The sequence below is a fragment of the Amblyomma americanum genome, chromosome 9, assembly GCF_052857255.1.
Source record: "Amblyomma americanum isolate KBUSLIRL-KWMA chromosome 9, ASM5285725v1, whole genome shotgun sequence".
NCBI classification, from domain to species: domain Eukaryota; kingdom Metazoa; phylum Arthropoda; class Arachnida; order Ixodida; family Ixodidae; genus Amblyomma; species Amblyomma americanum.
In genome coordinates this window covers 65,906,371-65,929,501 of record NC_135505.1, presented here as the reverse complement: position 1 = coordinate 65,929,501, position 23,131 = coordinate 65,906,371, and the positions used below count along the sequence as shown (strand labels likewise).

The 23,131-nt window shown below is 44.9% G+C and overlaps 1 protein-coding gene across 1 annotated transcript; it reads right to left on the bottom strand.

Moving 5' to 3' along the window:
* Positions 1-1,578: 1,578 nt before the first annotated feature.
* Positions 1,579-12,365, bottom strand: LOC144104999 (uncharacterized). Its single transcript, XM_077638223.1, has 2 exons — positions 11,940-12,365; positions 1,579-9,805 (listed from the first exon to the last, which is right to left on the bottom strand). Exons 1-2 carry the CDS (start codon positions 12,219-12,221, stop codon positions 9,161-9,163), a joined length of 927 nt encoding a protein of 308 aa, XP_077494349.1. The 5' UTR covers positions 12,222-12,365; the 3' UTR covers positions 1,579-9,160.
* Between the last annotated feature and the right edge of the window lie 10,766 nt (positions 12,366-23,131).

Here is a 23,131-nt window from a genome sequence, read left to right as displayed (position 1 = left end):
TAGGGTCGATCTGCGCATGCTCTACTAGTTTTCATGGGAGACGTGCTCTTTTCAATAAAGCATAGTTGTTAGTCCACATGGTGTGCGTGCCTCGTCTCTTCTCAATCCTCGTCTTTTAGCTGCTTTGTTTTTCAAGGCTTCCGAATCGTCGGCGTGCCACTGCGCCGGGTGAAGTAGTGACCCGCCTTGCGTGATTGTGCACATGGATTAAATAGCACAGTCATCGTGTCAGCAATATGCTGATTTTTATAAGCGTTTCAGCATGGACAAGCGCTCCCGTAAAAAAACAACAACAAACAAATTATTTCTTAGCAGGCGATGGCTGTCTCCTGAAGTTGCCTTAGAGTGAGGAGAGGAAACGGCTTGGAACTCTCGTTATCAGCATTTTCTTAAACCTTAGCGCTCTACGTATGACATTCCGCAGCAACAGCGATCAGTCAGTTTGATTGATCTAGCCGGATGGCCACTGAGCAATTTATGTTCTTTGCCTGCAGCAGCCGTGATACAAAGATGGTACTTAATTTATTCATTCATTCCTAATGGAATAGTCTATCTGGAACGGCGAAAATAATACGACAAAATTGCTTATTGAAGGTGCACTTAGGAGTAATCTTAACTCGTCTTTTTAGCGCGGGAGCTCGATCTACGCTCTCCGAGCATTCTTAGAAACTGGGAACTATTCTTACCTGCGGCCGATTTCCTTATTAAATCAATTAAACGTCCCTGCTCCCGCCTGTTATTTTGAAGCGAAAGCTGCACTAGGGTAGTCAGGGGTGCATTTCGATTAAGCGTCGATAGTAACTACTGCGCATGCGCCACTAGTTGCACCAAGCCACAAGTGTTCTGTCGCTGGGCCGCGCCTTTCCTCAAAATCAAACTTCCAATGGCCTCGCTTCTCTTTCCTTCTTTCCCTTCCTCCTTTATCTCTTCACGTACGGCGCAGTTCAGGTGTCCACCGAGATATGTGAGACAGTTACTGCGCCATTTCCTTTCCTCAAAAACCGAACAAAAGAAGTGATGGTTTATGGTTTATGGGGGTTTATCGTCACAAAGCGACTCAGGCTATGAAAGACACCGTAGTGAACGGCTTCGGAAATTTCGACCATCTGAGGTACTTGAACGCGCACTGACATCGCACAGTACACGGGACTCTAGCATTTCGCCTCAAAGGAAATGAGACCGCGACGGCCGCGATCGCACCCGCGTCTTTCTGGTCAGCAGTCTAGCGCCGTTACCACTGAGCGATCGCGGCGGGCCACAAAACAAGTGAGCCGCCGGCGCTTATTGCGTTCATTGGCGTTGACAACGTTGTAGAAGCCATTCATTTTCAGGAAAGAAAAGGCGCACAACTGACTCCCTCGGCCGGTGGACACCTCAATATCGCTTTCATGTACGTGATTGCGTTCCTAAAACTGGATAGGCAGCACGCCCACCCTGCGACCCTGACATGTGGCAGTTAATGGTTGATCGCGAGATGGTGGTGGTGGTGGTGAAAAACATTTATAAGCAATAAATTTTTTACAGAAAGGTGATTGGGGTAGGACCCTATTGGCCCTTTCCCCTCACAGTACTAGGTTGGTCACTTAAAGAACGCGGCGGCTTATTGCTGCAGTGCCGCGTGTCTGCCACAACGTTGTCAGCTCTAATGCATGCAGCCCACATCTCTCTCCTACTCTCTTTCTCTCACATCTCTCTCTCAAGCGTCCACTGAGCCAGAGAGCCAGTAATGCTCATTTACTTAATTCAAAATCATCGGCGTCCAGAACGTCGTCAACGCCAACGCCAATGAACACAATGAACGCCGACAGCTTTCACTTTGTATATCCCGGTTTATCTGAGCTGATATACATTTTTTGTAGCGATAGCTACATTACGGCAGAATTTCGAGCCTTAAGCGTGGCGGCGCCGCAACCCTGTGGCTGTTCCGCCACACCGCGGCAGCGCCGCATGGAGGAAGGAAAACTCAGGAGAGGCCCTTCCCATACAACAATATGAGAGAAAATTGTGGCGGAAGTGACGTGGTTTTTCTCGATCGGGAGGCCATCTTGTCCGGGTAGCTTGTCTATAAATCGGCTGGCAGCAGCGGGCAACGGCGTGCCATTTGAGTTGCGGGGTAAGCGTAACTGCTCGAGTTTCTGTTTTTGGTGGGGCTCACAGGCTGACGTTGACGGCGTTCGCCCATATCTAACTGTGGAATTAAGCGCATAATCCTTTTTGCGTGCCCGGATTTAAAAAACGCTCGGCGACAACGATAGCATGAGCATTTCGTCTACTGCGACACTGCTCGGAGCCGTCGGGAGACCGCCGCTGTTCACTGAGGAGCATTCGCGCCGTTAGTTCAGCATTGGCTCAATACAGCGTGCGCTGCAGAGTGTTCGTCGGCATGTAGTGCGAATTTTTTGTGTTTTGTGCATGCAATGTGCGTGTGCCATTTGCGCTCCCGTTTCCACAACAGTGAGACCTCGTTTGTACTTATGCGTGTTCTTGCAACGCTCCAGCTATGTACTGGTGTTGATTATATTACAACTGCCAATTTTGTTTTTCGGAAATCGCGCTTGTGTTAGCGGCGGGGGCCATAACATGGGCGAAGAGTTCTATAGTAAAGGAAGCAGCTGCGCTCGCTTTGTTCTTAGTATACAGAAACTTTGTTGCATGCCCGACTGAAGCGTATAACGTCTGTAGCGTCTGGGAGCTATTTGCCTCTGTGGCTTGCCGAGCTCAAGTGTATTCGTTCATGTCGAGGTGAAGTCGGTTTTTTTAATAGCGGGCTATTTTTAGACCGGTTTCCTGTAGCAGGTATTGCAATTGCTTTTCTGGCTGAGGCCATCATCATGAAATGCGAAAACGGAAAAGCTTTAACTGAATTTGGAGGCCTTTTCTCACAGTTGTTTATTGTGGCATGTTTTGTGGTAGTGTTGTTTGTTGCAAAAAGCAATTAGTGAAATGACGATCCTCATGTGCATTGAATTTCAACTATGCCTGTGGTTATGTTGAAGAAAAATAATTCCATGAGTTCACAACGTACGATTAACTTTCATTGCCTGTATTGTTGATCAGAAGTAAAGTGTACTACTATGCAGTAACATTACAAGCTAATATTTCATCAAGTAGTGAAAATTGGTGCGTACAGCTGCAGCTCTGCACGTTAAATATGAAATGCAGCACTGAAATAATGCACAGCACTGTGAAACTACTACAGCCGCAGGGTACTTCTAAACTGCTAGAAACAGTCTGAGAAGCTGCGGTCATATATATTGTGCACCAAACTAGATCTTTGGATGTGAAACATGCTGTGTTGCAGTGCTCTATTGGGTGGATTTAGGGATCATTCTTAAAGAAGTCATGTCCTATTTGAAACATGTATTTCTTGGACTGTTTTAGTTAAGAAAAAGGGGTTCAGCATGGTCTTCCCAAGTAAATTTTCTGGCTTTCGGAGGGGGGGGGGGGGGGCGACACCCCCACCGCCATATATCCTCCCCTGCCGTGCTACTACAGGCACTTCGGCCCTCTCAGGTTCTGTCAACTCTATGAGTGGCTCTTGGAGTTGCGAATCAAAACGCGTTCTTAGCACGGCCACCTTTATGAACATGCTCTGATACTACATTTTGCATTCAGGGTCAAGAACTCTAACTTTTTAGCATATTTGCCCATCATCGTTGCTGCATGAGAAAGCATTCCTAGCATGGCCAGCCGCACAAAAACATGTTATGAAGATAAATACAGTATCCAAGATCGAAAACAAAATACTGCAGGATTTTTCTCGTCCGCACTGCTGTAGCAGAAGGTCCTGTTGACACAGCTGTCCAAATATACGCAATGGAGACAGGTTGCAACATTCAAAAACAAGAGCACCATTAAAAGGCAGGCTGAACAATAAGCTGGGGTGTGACCCTGCATGGCAGCAATGTTCATGACTCAGCCAAAAGCAGACACGTGCACACTCATTCAGCATAAAACTGAGTGGATTGTGCTATCTACCACAGAGCCTGATTAAAGTGTGGCCAGTATGTGGGCAACTGTTGTGCGAGCATAGCATGGAAACAACCCGACATCAAAAACCTTGCTCAGGGATGTCATGCATGAGGCTCTAAATTCATTCTAGCAAATATTTTTTTTTACAACCTCATGAGCACATATGACAGCAGTCCACTCTGAAATCATTATGCTCCCAAATACAAAGTGTTGCAGAGGGCCATTTAAATATAAACCTCGTGCCAGCAAGCTGGACACAGAAAGCTTCCAGAGAGAGCCATATACTAAGCATTTTCAGGGAGCTTCAATTAAAAGGCAGTACTTTACACTGACATTACCTGACATTGCTCGAAGACAAGATTCACAGCCTCCATAGTATCATTTTCTTTCAATCTTTCATTTCACTCTTACACAGTTCCGTAAAAAAACAAACTCCATAGCAACATATAACACAAGGATTTCTTGCACTTGAGGAAAAATACTGTACTTTCACACCTTTTCATATAGATGGCCATAAAATAGATATTTACTTTGGAAGCGTAGTGATAAAAGGGAATTGGAATGAAATAGGCTTCCACAGTGCGCATCAGTTTACACTGCACAATGTTACGCCATCTGTGTGGGCTTTGAAAAAATAGTATACGAGGACCTCACAAATAGTATTATTTACACGGACTACTTAAGTTTACTTGCTGCTCTCCACTCCAGAAATACAATCACTCCTATGATTGGTGACATCACACACAACATTGTAACAGACACAGCTCTAGGACAAAACATAAAACTGTGCTGGGTCCCTAGTCATATCGGAATAAAATGCAACACGAGAGCAGATTTGTGCGCTGTTTAATCTCGTGGCAAGGATTGCATTAAATTAGTACAAAGGAAATTAGGGAAAAAATGGCAGACAGCTTGGAACAATGAAGTAAACGACAAACTGCACTTAGTAAAGTCAGTTCTAGGTGAATGGAAGTCATGTTTGCACCAGGAGCGTTTCACTGAAGTTATTTTATGTCGTCTCCGTATAGGCCGCATGCACATCACACACAGTTTTCTATTGAAACGTGAAGACAACCCCATCGGTAAAAATGTGGAGATGACATAACAGTTAATCATATTTCATAATCATGCACAAAACTTGAAAAACTTAGGAAAAACATTTTACTTAGTTTTGTAATGAAAATATTCCTTCACACCCAACGTTTCTTTTGAGTGAAGGTGCAGCTGTTGACACTTGTGTTTTTAGCTTTTTAAGAGAAGCAGGTTTTCTCAGCAAACTCTAAATTTTTGCCCACTGATTCGCTTCATTTTTTGATACACCTGAGCCACCTTGTCATTTCTGAGAATGCCGCGGTTTTTTTTTACTGGCTTGAAGGCTCAACATCCTTGGCCAGCCAAGGATGCCTGCTGAGACTACCCGACCTTCTTCAAAGCTCTTAATATCAACCATTCATTAAATTTCTTTCTTCCTTCATCATTAGGTAATACAAAACAATGTTCTACGCCCTTTACACCACCGATAATTAATATTCTTAAAAAAGTCTGCAGAAAGCAATTTTCCTTACCTTGAGTTCGGCACATGATAGGCTGAGTTGAATATGTGCCATAAAACACAAAACTATACTTTGCATTGCATTAAGGTGGAGTAGTTGGTTCGGAAGCTTTATGAAATACGCAGCGCGATCCAAGACACACTGCATAAAAACGAATGAAAGATCATACATGGCACAAAGTAACAAGTTCTATTTCTGTGGCACCATGGGTAACAGTTTATATCAGAGAAATATAGAGAACACTAACAAGCATGCTCTTCAAAGTGTATTCTAGATTTGGTTTTCTTCTGCTATATTTTGGCAGCAGCTACATATTTACACAATTTCAATGAACTAATATTTTGTGCCTTTGACTTCATGTAGTGACATTAACCTTCTATCCTTACGATTAACACGAGACTAGCGTGAACCAAATGCAAGCATACCAGTATATTTCGCCAAGTGCAGCCTGTAAGCAACCCAGGGACACATGCTTCCACCGTCGCAAAACGACGCAGACAAAAGCGGCGAAAGACACTGCGTACCATGATGGACCACCGTAATAAGTGAAAGTTCCTTCCCTCGCTTACCGCTGTTGCGATAAGTGCCTTCACCCAATGCTACTTGATTATGACCATGCAAGGCCGGACTGTTTCGTTCGAAGGAGAGAGCGGAGATGGCGCGGACACGACGCGGCAAAGAGCAATAACTGGAAGGAGCCGAATGTCTCGCACGAACGCTTCGGACTTCTCCAGTACATGAACAACGGCCAGAAACCAAGCGCCACTCGCGCTGGGGTCACTTTAGGCCGGCTCCTTCGCGTGGTTTGAAACGCGCGCGCGGAGAAACGTAAACAAGAGCGCGGATAAAAGTAAACAAAAGCGCGCCCGGACAATAACGCGCCGAGCTCGTTTCCGGCTTCAAAAAATGTCACGTGGCGGCCTCTCCTCTACTTTTTCCTTCCTCCATGCAGCCCCGAAACGCTGTCAATTGGTTGGTCACGTGGTGCGGAGCAGCTGCCGGAGGCGCGGCGCCGTCGCTGATCACGTGAACAGCCACGTGGTCCGGAGCAGCTGCTGCTGCTGGCGGCGCGGCGCGCCGGCGAAACCCAGCTGCAACAGCTGTGCGCAAGTGCCGTGTCAAGTGGGACGAAGATGAATAACTGAGCGCCCAACGAAACAGAACGGCGAAATACTGACTTTGCAATTCAACTGAGCAAGTTCCAGCCGGCTAGCTGTAGCTATCGCGTCACTCCAGGTTCAGCCAGAGCTAAACCACCGCCAATTTTGTTAGCTCATCTCCGAAAAGAGGAAGATTCAGCCAATGCGTGAGGTTCATTTCAGCCAGTCGCGTGGCGGATTCACTTTCGTTTTCTTTTTAGGTTTTTTTGAATGAATAGTTTCAGTCACAGATGATGGTGAATATGGGTTGTTATGGCGCAAGAGCATCTATGGCCAAAGAGCGCCATGGCACAAGGTATTTTCGAGTTCTCAGGGTGGGGTCAAAGACCCATTTCCCAAGCATTTCACCCCAAATGAGCCGAGCACCAGACAAGGGGAAAGCTTGGACCGATTTTATCACCTGCGGGCACTCAGAGGCACTGGGGATAGAACGCCGCACCCCTCGCATGTGAGGCGGATGCTCAGCCACTCGGCCACCGCTGTGGTCACAGATTACATAGCTGCAAATCAGGCCCGGCAAATAAAAATACGCGTGGGTTATTTGCTTTCGGCGATTGGCACGTATCACTACGCCGATGGCAGAGCGGTAAGCCGCCACACGGCTCGCTGAAAGGCATTCGATGCGCTGGCAGGCTCCTCCTCTTTTCGGCGGTGAGTTAAAAAAAAAGTGGGAGCCGGGACGTTTAATTGGATTTAATAGGAAAATCGGCCGCACAGGACAATCTTTTGGAGCTTCTAAGAATGCTCGGAGAGTACAGGTGGAGTTTGCATGGCAAAAAGATGAGCTCAGCAACCTCTTTAGGGCACCTTTAACAGATAAAAGTTGGGTTTACAATGCGTCCCATAGCTATTACAAAAAGGAACGCTAATTCCTTTGGTCTCTGAGTTTCCTAAGCGTTATGCACATTTGAATCCTTACACTGTCCGCAAATTACCTTTATTTTTGTCATTTAACGTAGTTGATAAAAAAGATATATTAAGGGACTAAGTATAAACTATCGTCTGCTACATTTAGGGCAGGGAATTATACGATTTAATTTCTTCTCCTGATTTGGAAGCTGTTTCAGAAACAGTGATAACCGCAAAATACCTTTCAACCTCGTTAACTTGTCTATGGAGGTTTGAGCTATGTAACTATACATATTTTAGTAAAAGAGGGTGTCTTCCTAGTAAAACTACGTATCGCTCAAGAGGCATTACCAGAAATGTGCGCAAAACGAGTAAAAGAAATGCTTGTCACAAAAAATGCCTGAACCACATCCATTTTGCAGTACTTTACAACTCCTCAAGGTCTACTCTAGGGATGGCTTACCTTTGTATCGTTGTTATTGCAACTTAAAAAGAGAGAAGCTACAGCAGAGGCTCACTGAATTTCTCTAAGGTCGCTCAACTTGAGAGCCATGTACATTTTGCAAAAACCCTTAATATGCGACTGCTGACCGGAGTTTGAAGTTTCGAAGGACATGAGAAAATCTAGAAATGCGGCCTGGTATCTCCAGTGTTTATTTGTATTAGATAAAGAAATACTTTCTTCAGTTCTTAAAAGCATTCCCAATGTGACTACGTAGCGAGCTTTCGAAAGAAAATTGAAAGGTGTAACTTTAAGATAGAAATTGTTTTTTAGGGAAAAGAAATGGCGCGGTGTCTGTCTCACACATCGGCGGACACCTGAACCGTGCCGTAAGAGGAGGGAAAAAGGGGAGACTGAAAGAAGAAAGAGGTGCCGTAGCCAAGGGCTCCGGAATAATTTCGACCACCTGGGGATGTTTAACGTGCACTGACATTGCACAGCACACGAGCGCCTTAGTGTTTCGCCTCCATCGAAACGCAGCCGCCGCGGTCAGGTTCGAACCCGGGAACTTCAGATCAGTAGCCGAGCGCCCTAACCACTGAGCCACCGAGGCGGGTGAAGGTGTAACGTTAAGAGACCGAAAGTGGGCAGAGTGGGTGAGGGGAACAAAATCGTGTTAGTGAAATCCTAGCCGAAATCACAAAGAATCATTGGGCTTGGGCAGGCCTTGTAATGCAAACGTAAGACAACCGTTGGTCCTTAACGGTAACGAAGTGGATTCCAAGAGAATGCAAGCGTATCTGGGGGCGGCGGAAAGCTAGGTGGGCGGGTAAAATTAAGAAATTTGCAGACATACAGTGGGCGTAACTGGCAAAAGACAGGGTTAATTGGAGAGACATGGGAGAGGCCTTTGCTCTGCAGTGGGCGTAATCAGGCTGATGCTGTTGGTGATGATGCCTTTACAATGGCCAGAACTCAAACTTCTGCTGTTATGTGCACGATTTATTACGGCTTCGTTGTTTATGCAGCATGTGAGTTAAACATAAGCAGAAGAGAGAAAGGAAACTATCTACCACTAAGTTGTTTTCCGATTTTTTTCGGTGTTAGTTCTGCGTATTTCATCTATCTTCCATAGGCCAGAAAGATCGATTGCAATTTGTTTCAGCTGGCTGCAGTTTTGAACTTCACTTTTTATCGCCCTGCAGATGTTCCTTTAGTGTTCGTAATTCTTCTTCTAGGTTAGTCATTTTTTCAGCCATATCGTCTTGAAATGACTTTTCCTTGTCTATTTCCTCCCTTCTGCAAAGATTCAATTCTTCTACCGCTAATGCAAGCTTCCCAATACCTTGCTCCGTAGTCTCCTTCAGCGCAGCGAGCTCAGCTAGTCGTTTTTCGTTTATTCTGGCGTTTTCAGTTATTATCTCCTCAGCGCGGCATAACCCTTCCTTGATTTCCTCCAGGTCATTTTCTTCGGTAGAGGCAGTACGCAGACTCTCCTGATGGACTGCAGCCAGCTCGGCGACTGTTCCCCTCAAGGCGTCCTGCTCTCTCGATGCATTCCGCAAGGCGTCCTTGACGTCTCGCAGAGCACTTTTGATAACTTCCAGCTCACTTCTCGGGATGGCACTACCATGATCTGGCAAAACTCGACTCAAAACGAGCTCACTGCAGCCTGACTGTAAGTGGGCAATCATGTCTCTTCGAAGCACTGAGGCAGCACACTTGGGGCAGCGCGTTGAATGGCGAGCACAGGTTGTATGAAAGTGGTTGATCATTGTAGAGACGTCGCCGACCACTTCGCAGCCATTCTCCCTATTCCAGCAGTATACCTGCGAAGAACGAAAAAGCACACCATGTGTCTTAGAATATATGTGTTCAGTTAGAACACTGGTTGCTAACTCGGGATGATCTCGGTGTAAATACTTGCTTTTTTTATGAAGCAATATGCACCGCCTAGTTTGTTACCACCCTTAAATTATGTTTAAGTTCTTTAAACATTACAGGAGTTTTTATAGCAAAGTGACAACTTTAGTGGCATTACTATATCGGGTACTACTCATGCTAGCACCCGAAAGCTTTGTCAAATGTGTGGTGCGAAGACCACCTAGACCCTGCCGTCAGTGAGGCGAAAAATTTGGGACACATTACTTACTTTGCAGTTTACATTAGCGGGGAGTTAGCAAGCTCTGCTATCAAGCCAAGAAACACAGGTTCTATTACAGCGCTTCACAACCCAACTTTTATTTTAAGAAAAACTCTCTGGCTCTGACGGAAAGACTCTGTCAGCCAAATCAGCAGTTTCATGTCCCAACGCCGACAAACACCGGAGTTTCCGTCAAACGAGATCCTTCATGGTATCGCATTAAATTCTTTTAGAGCCAGGATTACCGGCTTAGATCATGCATCAGGGAAATATGTTATAACTTTGGTTTAGCCATGAAGCCCTGCAATCTGCCCTGGAACGGCCCTCAGAATGCTCATGTCTCCGCCTTCCTCATCGTATCTGTAGCTCTTATGGCTGTTTTTTTATGGTTTTGTTATTATTGGTATTGTTTTTTTCTCTTTCCTTGCTCTGATTTTTACACTGAAAAACGCCTGTGGCTGATGGTGGGCACATGCCGACGAATTAATGAATAAATACATAAATAAATATAAATTGAATGCGACACTTAAAGGGCAATTGCTTTGGTTATAAAAATCAACAGAATTAAAGGAGTTCATGTGTGAAACATGCAGGTAAAGCATGCGAAATCCTTTTGGGGTAAGATTTAAAATGTTGCATAACCGCCGATTAAAAACGTGATGGCCTTCAAGGTTCTGTGCAGCACACAGCGCCAAGTGGGGGTGCATGTCGACGTTAAGAAAGGTACCGGTACATTTCCAACGCATAAACGCTTCCTTTGAAGGAAATCAACCAAAGCCACTAAAAGCGTAAAACACTGAGAGTTGTATGATAGCATCAAACGAGGCACGGCAGGAGATGTTTGACTACAGCAGTAATTTGAAATCTTAGCTTCCATTACGTCACACCGAACTTGGCCGCACTCACCTTATGCTCTGAGAAGAAGCTTAAAGTTTAATCGTTGATTACGCCAGGATTTTAAATGCTAGGGCAAAAAAACTTGCCATGCTTTACATACAGCCGATAAGATTTGAATCCTTCAATATTACGGAATTCTCAAAAAATGGTGCATTTGGCCTTTAAGCTCCGCCTTAAGGGTATGACGCAATAAAGATTTAATGCCCATATATACGAAATTGGTCATTCTCGACTTTACGTTCATAGACCACTGGGAGTCCTCTTACCACTTTTTATCGAACACTGGTCATTTGGTAGAATGTTAGAGACGCAATGATTTAAATCAATGGCTCAAGCGGAACAATTGCCGATAGACCACTGCCAGGCTATTCCCGCCGGAAGATTTACACCATTACCACCGATTAAATGCATGTAAATTAGAGACCGACTCATTTCGCAGATATCGCCATTGACCAATTAACGCTATGGCGCACTTAAGGCTGAGCAAAAATGGCCCCTCCATATTCTTGCCTGGTCATTGTTTTTAGTGTGTACACGCAGGGTGTCTAGCGTAAAAAATAACAAGAATAGCACAGCAAAGTGAACTAGGCGGCCCAAACCTAGAGTCAAGAGCGTAGGTACCCTTGTTATCTAAGAAGATTAGGAGAGCTACGCCGGCACATAGCGAGAAATCTTCCAGTGCGGCCAAGTAGACCTCTCTTGCGCAGTGCGTTTCTAGCAGCTGATAGTCAAGCGATATAAAACCATCTCTTGTACTATCGGAGTCACGTACGCACAGTATTTCTGTGTAATAATTGTAATCACCTTTTGAAGGAGCAGCAGTTCAAATTTTTCAAAAAATTCTCTAAGTAAGTCATATCTACTGGAAAGTAAACTCCGTCTAAAAATTGTCCCAACCCTCTAAAACGTAGCGCACGCTTTACCTCTTTCTTCATGATTTTCTCGGCTGAAACCTCTCGCCAGTCCTCTTGACCTGCCAAGCAAACTTGTCCGTCGAGCGCACAGATTCCTCCCCTAGCTTTGCACTGTTCGTAGCACGGCTCGCAGAGCACACAACGACATGGCAGAAAGCAGTTCCTTTTCGGCACGCACTTGCAAGCGCTGCACACAATATTTTCAGGAAGGGGCTTTACGAAACGAAGGGGTACCCAGTCAATTTCCTCAGAGAATCCGAAGAGAACTTGTGAGTCGTCGCTCTGAAGCATCGTCAGTGTAGTGCGATTCAGTTTCTTGGTAACTTCCACCAGCGGGAACGGCACACCTTACTGTCGCTGCCAGAGTGTTGCTGCCAGGCAGTGATAGGAACCGGCGCGGCGAAGCGGTCAGCACTCACCCTACCGTTTATCACAGAAGAACCTGCCAATAAAAGCATTCGAAGCAGGAACCGAAAGGGCACTATCTATGCTGGCTTTGCAAACAATTCTATCACTTTCTTGCTCCAGTCAGTTCCACCGACTAGCCAGAGGTGAGCTGCTGAAACACTGATTGCCGCTCAACTCGAACACAACATCATAGCTTCAGTCGTCCCAAATAGCACATCCTTTATGTTTTCAATTCAGCTAGATAACACGAAACTGACCCTCCTGCTATCCTTCTTTCGTACTCTTCCCCGTTGGCTAGCATTCACGCCTGGTTTGCGGCTCTTGGGCAGAGGGCTGCTTGGGTGGCGCCGCAAGCCGAAAACTGGACGGACTCAAGCAGCCGCTAAAAGCCTCGAAAACCAGCGCGAGCCGCCTCTCCTATAGGGCTCCTCGTTGCCCGCACCTCCGCTTGGAGGGTGGAGATATCCCTTGACGCACCTTCTTTCCTCGCGGCGCCATGCTGGTTCAGCTGTCGTTGCTAACCTATTACATGCTCATCGTGCCCTGAGGTCTCTGTGCAGTGGCGTGGCCACTCCAATTTTGCTGTTGAACTGGAAAAATGCAGTACATACTTGTTTTCCTTCGGGCAGTATCATTCTGCTTGACTGCCGCTATTTTAAGTGCAATGCAGTCTCTTTGACTACACGATTCAAGAAAAGGCGCTACAAGCCATACGAGAGAAGACAGGACGACGATACAGGCACGAACTTCCAACTGTTTGTTCGGCGAACGAGGTACATTCATTTATACTACACAAAACCACCCACATTCACTACTTTCGCTGCTTATCAGAAGCACCGAAAGAAGTGAATGTGGGCCGTTCGGTGTTGTGTAAATGAATTTACCTCGTTCGCCGAACAAACAGTTGGAAGTTCGCGCCTGTATCGTCGTCCTGTCTTGTCTCGTGTGCTTTGTAGCACATGAGACAAGACAGCCCAGCAACAAACGTTATTGACAAAACGATGCCCGACAAGTTAAAACCGGTTGTCGCGGAAAAGAGGAATCTCTACTTGGTTTTTGTTCGTATTCATTATTTAGATAATCTGGGTAACAAGATTGAGAACGGTCATGTTGCATTCGTTTTTGCAACATAGTGGCTTCTCACAAGTCCTTGGCTTCCTTGGACAGCAAAGAGGATGGATCGAAAACAACTATTTATGTGAGGTTAAGTGTCTGCCATTTAAACACTAAGGTTGCTCTGTATCGTTACAGTACCAAATATAGATAATTTCAAGCAGTAACGGCAAGTTTCTGTACCGAACTGTCTGTTGCCACTATGTGCTAAGCTGGGCAGATCATCAGTCGTATGAAACAAAGTGGTCAAAACTTTTAAAATAATTCCCCTAGTAGCACGGTAAACACGAAAATCAAGCGTACAGCTGCGCATTCGTGTCGATGCTATTGCGTAAACGCCGTTCACGACAGAATTTGGTCCGTGAACGGCACACGTGACGACGGGCTAGTCATTGTTCACTCTAATAAAGTTGTCAAGAAATTGTCATGAATGCCGAGCCATCTTCATATAAACCGTTAGCGGTATATGCCTTCAGACTGCCACAGTAAACGTGCATACCACAATAAACAATTATAAAAGGAGAAAAAATTAAAAAAATATCTGCCCTCAGGAAAAAACAAAACTAAGATCTCTAAATTTTAAATGCAAAATAAAACAAGCAACTTTTTCTAGAATTCACCAAAGAAACTTCTTTTTCATCAAGGGCAAAAAACTACGCTAATTAGTGATACCTCTAGAATCTCCCTGCTTAACCTACCCTACTACGTTCCCTCTTGTACTCAGAAGTGTTACGACTAAGCTCTTTGCAGGGAAGTGGATTAGCATGTGCTAAGCTGGGCAGATCATCAGTCGTATTAAACAAAGTGGTCAAAATTTTTAAAATAATTCCCCTAGTAGCACGGTAAACACGAAAATCAAGCGTACAGCTGCGCATTCGTGTCGATGCTATTGCGTAAACGCCGTTCATGACAGAATTTGGTCTGTGAACGGCACACGTGACGACGGGCTAGTCATTGTTCACTCTAATAAAGTTGTCAAGAAATTGTCATGAATGCCGAGCCATCTTCATATAAACCGTTAGCGGTATATGCCTTCAGACTGCCACAGTAAAGGTGCATACCACAATAAACAATTATAAAAGGAGAAAAAAATTAAAAATTATCTGCTCTCAGGAAGAAACAAAACTAAGATGTCTAAATTTGAAATACAAAATAAAACAAGCAACTTTTTTTAGAATTGACCAAAGAAACTTCTTTTTCACGAAGGGCAAAAAACGACGTTAATTAGTGATACCTCAAGAATCTCCCTGCTTAACCTATCCTACAACGTTCCCTCTTGTACTCAGTATTACGACTAAGCTCTTTGCAGGGAAGTGGATTAGCATGCTGAACTCCTTCCTGAAGTCCGTTGCTTAACTAAAGCTCCAGTTGCGATTTAGCACTAATCTCGTCTAGTCCTCTTTATGTCATATGCTTCTGCTTAAGCTTCTCTCAAAACTTACGGAGATTTTACTTTGGCTCTTTATTTTCTCTGTATAAACAGAAAAGTTGCGGATAAAAGAGTGCTGACAGCTTTCCCGAATGCAGCTTGTTGACGCGACGCAAAAACCTACGTCGTTGTTTTCGTGTAAATACAGTGGCATAGAGTGGAAAACATCCGCATTTTAGAACAGCTCTTAGTGTTCTGCAAAGACAACAGAAGCGCTTTGAAAAGCTCAGAAGAGCATTACCTGATATGAAGGTTCGGTGCCAAAGTCGAGCACTGATAAACGGGCACAGCAGCATCCGACGGCACTTATCAGTGCCTTAGCGGAGCGAAAAACACTCTGTACTGGGCATATTTAGCCACGTTGCCGGGAGACGCTTTGGGATCTGAGCACGACGTATATGAATCATGTCTGAGGGAAACGAGTCTTGGTTGGATTCTCGGAGACAATCGATCTTAGGCGAACCTGTTCGTTATGCTTCTCTCCGAGAACAGAATTCGCAGCGAGTGCCGGTATCTGCGCAGGAGAACACGTTATCTGTCGTGTTGCCACATGCTCTGCTACCTGCGCTACGAGCGAAGCAGGGCGACAAAACAAATCTGTAAACTGGATTCTCATTCTTGCTCGGTAGACGAGGTGGCCTGTAGATAGCTCTGTCCAGAGAAGATAATGAGCAAACAGGTAAATGCTCGCACAGCAGAAAACAAACCAGCAAATAAAAAAAAGCTATTTACACACAAGTTTTGCCATTAACAACCTCAATTAGCTGCAAAGTTTCTTGCCTGCATGGTTCTTCTAAAGTACGTGCCACTACTTTGCACGCAAAATAACGGCGTAAGAGCCCCGGGAAGGAAATAGGTACATAAAGATAAGGTGGGTAATTTGTGCTAAGGTGGCTTTCCTGCGGACTGAGTCATTTTATTCGAAAAGGATGACCGACACTCCTGAGTAACTTAATTCTAGAGTAAGTCTTGCTCAGATATTTGAGAAAAGGCCAACTAACAACTAATGTCTCAATTTCCCATGCAACGTTTCCTGCGCCTGACTTTCGCCGTGCACTTTGGTTACAGCCGTCGGTAATCCCCTTGTCTTTCTCAGTTTCCAATGCCTGGAGATTTATTTTAGGCAGATACGCTAGAGGAGACTGTGTCGTTCCCGAACGGTCGTGAGCGCACATCAACGACGTTTCGCATTTCTTCAGAGTATGTATGCGGGTCATATGCAGGCTCCTGGTTAATGCTTGAAAAATACAGAGTGCTGTAGAAAGTCAATAACAGTTTTATTTTGGAGTTTAAAGAAGGCCCCGTGCATGGGTTATTATTCGGTGAGGGGCTTAGCGCGAGAAAAACAACGACATCAGAGGGACTGAGGACGAGCGCCAACTTGCAACTGAAAAAATTGGAAGCGAAATCACGGGCTTCAAGAATCAAAAGCGCACGCCCAGCTATTAACTGGTCTGCGAAATGCTGGGCACGCGCGTTTGATTCCTCAAACTCATCATTTCTCTTCCAATTCTTTCAGTTGCTTGTTAGCGCACCTCCTCCATCACTCTCATGTCATTGTTTCTCTCGCCCTAAGCATCCCTCCAAATCATACCTTAACAACAAGCTCAAACTTTCAGTTTGAGCGTGCTGTGTTTGCTGAAGTTGACATCAGCTGAAATTCAAAATCACCGATCGCATTTTTTTCCCTCTCTGGATGCAGGTGTGGACAAAAATTAGTTGCTGCCAAATTCGTTTCCTACATTCCGCGTAATATCTGACCGCTTTCATTATCACGTTAGAATAACCCCTTCAGGCGCCAATTTAATCTGCCGAAAGTAGAATTTTTCTTTTGCATAAATGAAGATCAGTAGACTAAGCAGAAGTTATGTACAAAAAATATGCAAAATATTCATATTTAGGCATATTTTATTCGCGCCCACATTTGTGGACATTGCGCCTTAAACCTGGTCATGAACGTAAACACTGCTACGTTTGCTTGCCTTTTCTAACTGGTCGTTATGCATGAATAAATGTTTGAATGTGGGATTATGCGCTTCAGGGAATTATTTGGTAGGTCATGACTTATAGAACATATAAAAGCAGTCATTCTGTGACTACAGGCAGAGGAATATTCGGGATTTCGTGCACCGAATGTGGCCTTAGATGTGCAGGCTTCACGTCGGCACCGCTGCGTAATTAACGTGTTCTGAAGGTGGGGCCAATGGTTGCTTTCATCATTAGTAATGCTTCAAGTCCGGCTGCATCGAAGGGGTCTAGAGTTATCCAAGCACAAATCGAAAGGGAGAGAGATAGAATCTTGCAGCCTGTTTTCCGCACGGTTTTTGCAAAAATGAATAATAATTTTTAAAGGTCATTGTTTGCTCTTTAATGTCAGAGACCTGAAACAAGCTGTCCCCTCACTCCAGCAATGTGCTGATTGTTTTTTTTTTGTAGCCTTAGAGATGAGCAGCCAGCTCTGAACTGACCATGGTATGAGGGCACGGGTTCCCCATTTTCGTCCCCTCTTGTGTAGTCCTGCCATTTTGTATTTGTCTCCGTCTTGGGTTTCATACAAAATGTAATGATTCTTGCTAAAAACTGCAGCAAAATTTTTAAAACCATAGAGAATAAATGTTCTGGTCGTCACTGAAAATGGGTGCTTCCTTCAGATTCTTGCAATCTACTGTCAAGCACAGGTGGCCTCGGGCCCCTTTTTTAATACTGGCAGAGAACCTAAGACCCTCCTAGACCTCCCTGACTATAAGCTTTGGTCATAGCGCGCTTTGTTTGTCGGCACCGGCTCAGCTAATTGGTGGTTCTTTGCGACCATCTGCGGGTCTTCATTGCTCGATCGATCGAACTTCTTTGGAGGTGCTTCTCCATCGCCTTTTTTCATGAAAAACGCTTCAGCGCTGGAGTAATCCAACGTTCTCTTTGTACAAGCATAGTTTTCAACCCCCCCGTAGCAGTAAGCCGATTTCATACAATACGTGCACAAAAAAAATGGCGCCACGTGGTGGGGAGAAAAGGCCACTTTAATATTTTCTGAATTAAAGCGCCATGTCCACATTTGTGGACGCGGCACTTTGGACGTTCACTGCAGCTCTTTTTCATCGCCTATGAGGATGAAAATTGGTGTGCCGCTCCTACATTAACCTATCCACACATCCTGAGCGCTTAAGTGCATCATTCGCGATCGTTTGTTGAGATCAAATGCAAAAAGGAAGGTATTTACTCGTCTTTCCGGAAAACGACCTAATACACATGTTTTCTTTTTTATACAAACGTATTTCGCAGCAGCTGCAAAACATGTTGCCAGAAACTTGACAGGGAGGGTCAAAATGATAAGAGCGCGTTATTCAAAGAAGGAAATTCGCCTTGCGTGCGAATATATGAGGAGGCTTAGGTCGTATTTACATAGATGGACGCAGCGCCCAAAGGGGTTAAGTAACCTTTAGATCGGCGGCAACGAGCTTAAAATATGCTCCCTACTTACTTTCTTTAGTGGAGCTTAAGCTATGAGACCACTTCTTAAACGGAATATTTTTATGACCTTCAGTCCTTCAAATTTTTTCTATCAATATGCAATTGATTATTGAATGAACTACAACAAAATTCCTTTTGTATTTAACACCATTACAAAACTACACCTAGGCATAAAACCACTCGCGCATCTCACAAAAACAAAACTAAATGTTCGCCGGGAAAGTAAAAACCCCCTTTTTGCATTATTAGATATTTGTTGTGTCCGTCTTTGACGGACGGAGAGAGGACGAAACAAAAAGTGCGCGAAGATAGATTGGAACTTTCTGGAAGATGTTTCCTTTCCAATATTTGAAATTTTGACCATCTCTGAAGAATATCAGGAAATCTCATTCATCGAATCATCGAGCTTAAAAAACTTTCGCAAAGTATATACATATTTCTACAATCGTCGTGTATTTTTGCCCTCGGAAGTTCTGAATTGAACGACAATAAACTCCGAACATCTTCATTCCATGATATGGGCTGACGTGCAATAGCGACTTGCCCATGACACACATGACAGATGAGGCCATTCTTAGGTAAATGAGGCGTTAGTTTGAGCAATTTAAACTTTCTTAAAGATTTGCATCTGAATCGTGGCCAATAAAAATGTGTGAATAGGCACCCCCAGCATTTCACATTTTCAAGAACAAATGACAAACACTAGCATATGAAACGTTTGTCCCGAGTTCACCACTCGCTCGAAGCCGGTCGCCGAAAGGTCGAAAATGGTTGACAATGGTTAAGGGGAGAGGCTGGGGTGTGAAGAGTGAAGTTTTGGCGCCGGACCCGTAGGCGCCCTACGGTCTTGAAACGTGCTCACTGTATGTAAGGGACGCTGTGAGAGCGGGTGAACTTCACCAACCTGCTCCTGTTTGACGAGCTCGAGCCAGGGAGGAGAAAAAAATGGCGCAGACTCGTGGGAAAAGGAAGGAGCTATCGATGCCCGCCACCGCAACACGTGTGAAGATCTTCATGGCGATGTGCATCGGGGGCTGATTGCCACCGGGACGGCCAAAGGCCAACCCGTGCGGAGACTTCTCAGAAGCCTTGAACGGCGAGTAGGAACTCGCTGTTTTTTCAAGACTTGCCAGCTTTGACTGAGCTTAATGACTGCGTATATGGTTTGGAGATTGTTGTGAAGAAACATCTGGAAGGCGACGTCAGTTATGACTTACAGGAGATTACTTATGCTGTCGGCCTCCAGACTATATGAACTGATGCGTTTACAAAGTTCAAAAACGCCTTTAATGTAGCTTCTAAAGGGCTTATCAAGATGCTGAAGAGGAACGCGGAGCTGCTTTGTACCGCGCGCAGTTTGCGGGCGGTAGCTGAGCTGAAAATGTCTTTAAAACAGGTCTCAAAAGAAGCCCGATAAGAAAGGTCAGCGAGGAGGTTGCGCAACTGCAAGCTGGCAGCGTCACTATGAGAGAAGAAGACGTTACCGAGCTTCTTGCCAACGCCTCAAATTTTGTACTTGCTCACTCGTTCATAAGACAACAATAAGTCGTCGACGTCATGGTTGTCACCGAGGCTGAAGATCCTAGGGAAGCGCAGCCGGAGCGCTCCCAAAACAGATGAGAGTAGGTGCAGCGACCTAGGAAACAGTCTTTCACTCCTCTTCACTGATGATGTCGGTGAAAAGTTGCGGCTTCTAATCACCACCGTGATAGAGAGGAAAAGCTCGTGCACGCACACAAAAGCACAGCTCACACCAAAGAAGATATGTTAATACCTTATGTGGTTGCTAAAAGAACAATGAGTGCTAGAGGCGAAGTGCTTTTGTTACGTTTGTGTCTCTATGCACCCCAACCAGCAACTATGGTTGGTTTAGGTAATGCCCAAGTTAAAATTTGCATTTGTTGCGGGGAGCAGTTGATCTCAGTGAATGCCGAAACAAAATGCTTGTTTCCCGAAAAAGTTTCGTCCTGCAGTTTTCGTTTTCGTGTAAACCAAAATAATAAATTTTTAAAGCTAGTTTTATTGCTGCAAGGAAAAGGAAACACGGCATCAACTACATTTTCAAACTTGAGTCATTTGACAAGTTCAGTGTATCTTGCGTGTTTACCACTTCATCTTTTCTTTCACTTGCCTTCATCTTTTTTAATGCGTTGTGACTGCACAGCGGCTTGCTTTGTATAAACGTTTCTCTATGGCCAGCGGAAAATATACGACTTTAAAAGCCCAGGAAGGTTCGTGGGTATTTCGCTATGTTAATGTTATTTTCACTTGACTAGATCTCGCCTGCTACTTTTTGCGTTCATAATGAGTGGACTGCTGGCCGTAGGTATCACTTGAAAGGTCAGATGCAGGGTTTCAAAGTAGAAAATTTTAAGCACTGTCTGGTACGTCAAATTAAAAGAAAATTGCATACATTTTAGCATGGTTAGGCTAAATGCGAATGTGGTTTTCTAGAACTTATGCTTGTTGCTCTATTTCGGTTCGTGCCTCAGTTTACAAGGTCAAGCAGGCTTCGGGACAAAGATAGGTGAAATTGGATCAAGCTGCGCCTTGAGGGTATGCCGTGGAAGCGTTAGTGGGTTAATTCCCATAAATGTAGAATTGGTTATTCTCTACATTTACACATCGCTCGGAGTCCGTATAGCATTCCTGGCGTAGTTGTGCAGCGGTTAAACAATATACCACTGCCCGGCGATGGAAGGTGCCGCGATCGGTGGGGCTTGTGAGACAAATATTGAGTTGCACGAGCGAACTGTAGCGACCAATCATTGATTAAACTGCCACTTGCAACGGTGTGCAGGTTGCTAACAATTGGGTAGGCAGGTTGTGAGTGACATCTCAGGTTCATTTCACCCACCTGCCAATTAGGAGGCCTCAAAGGGCAGTTGCTCACAACCCGGTGGGCACACACAGGGATATCACAGACAACGCATAAGCGGCTGAGGAAGCTCTGTTGTGGTAACGCAGTAAAAAACCGCCATTTTTTACATTAGCAGTACATCTTTTGCATGGGAACTGTTAAGCGCCCATTCCTTCAGCGTCGCTGCAAAAAGAAGTCTGTATAACAGGTGGCTGTAGCAATGGGAACCACTGGGAGGATGGTTACCGTGAAAAGAGGGCATGACGATAGCGGAGGAATGCAAAAGCGGGCCCATCCGGAGAGGGGTTACCATGAAAAAGGAGGAGGTTTATTCCTGAACCATTTCGGTATGGCGAATGCGAGGAGTTCGCACCCTGAGGGCGGTTCTCACGAGAACCTGCCTCCGGGTGGTAACCGTTCAAAGAGGAGGTTATGGGCGAAGTGCAAGAATGTGTAAGAAGATGGCGTTAGCACGGAAGCTACCATCCGTGTGCTTCACGCTACATCATCTATTTTACTACCGGACCTCTTTAGACCATTGTTTTGCAAAATGCAGCACGTGCTAAACCTAATCTGGATTCTTCAGCATGTAGGCGGTTCCCGTACTGAGTGTGCTTGCACCTGCCACCACGGCTCCGCGAGGTGCATATAGTGACAGCTCCCCTCCGTGTACCTGTTTCTCTGTTACACGGTCAATAACCCGTGCCCTGGGATTTGTAGAGACTGTTTTCTGCAAAAGAGAAAAGCTACTCAAAAATTTTTACCCGTAAGTTTCATCAGCCTGTTACCAACAACGGGGGAAGAAAGCTTGATCTATCTTTGTAGAGGTTGTTCTGATAATGTCAAAGTTTCTGACATTTTATAAGCCTGCAAGTGAGCGAGCTGTTGGAGACAATGCTGGCAGCTTTAAGGTTTTACAAGAATTCTTCAGCAAAGGATTGCAGTCCCGGCCTTAACACATGCATTCCAAAAGGTCAAGTTTGTGCACTATATGAAACGTGTTCACGTGATCATGTGGTGGGCAGTACACTTTGCTGTTCCGAGCCTGAAAATATGCATCGTTCCACTAAATGAAAGTACAGCTGCTTTTATGGCTTCTTTAGTTTTTCTACAGTCGATAATGCGCTCCACATCGATTTATCATCCCCTACCTCAAACACAGGGAATGTGAATTGCTTCGTTTGCTGCCGCCCACCATTGCGCGTACGATTTCGCAATTCACACGATTTCCACGGCACAGAAATTTTAAAACTGTAGCACTCCCTGGCGGGTGTTAACGGTCACGTTGGCGTTCACTTCACGGTCATATGCAATCGTGTGGCCAGGGTCGCCGACCTCTTCGAACATCTATTGCGATCATTGTGGCAACCCAAGTTTCCACAGAGTCAACAGCTCTGTGGGTTATGTAGGCCTTGAATGGGGAGTGCCGCCAAAATTGTGAACATAAGCGTTTCTCACTTTATCCGCCAAGTGTCAAACTAGTGCTCCGGAAACCTTTAGTAGGTTGGATGTGCTAGATATTTTTTATTGAAGTTTGTATCTTTTGTAAAAAAATTGCTGGCATGACCACATTTGATCGCTGGTGTCAGAAGGGCATACGCATCTCACGTCTTCTGCGGCATGCTGTCTGCTTTATTAGTATGGTTGTATTGGCGCCATGGACGGCTGTCACACGACAAGTTTTATTTTTGTTCAACCGAATAAAACTCACTTTCCATTTATCACTTTTCGAAAGCCTTCAGCATAGTACGTGAGTTTAGTTATCTTGTGAGAAATGGCTTGTTTGCGCCCGCCCCTCCCCCTTTGGAATTGTAAGGAAGCTGGATTTGATGGGCGCATGATGCATTATTACAACATACAAGTAATAGTATATTATCCAAACATTATGGTATAGGTCTCCTTTTAGCAGAGAAATGTCCCCTC

Coding starts and splice junctions, on each gene's coding strand:
- LOC144104999 (XM_077638223.1), bottom strand. CDS start 12,221: ATGCTTCAGAGCGACGACTCACAAGTTCTCTTCGGATTCTCTGAGGAA. Junction 9,806..11,939: donor AGAAAATCATGAAGAAAGAG/GTAAAGCGTGCG, acceptor CGTTCTTCGCAG/GTATACTGCTGGAATAGGGA.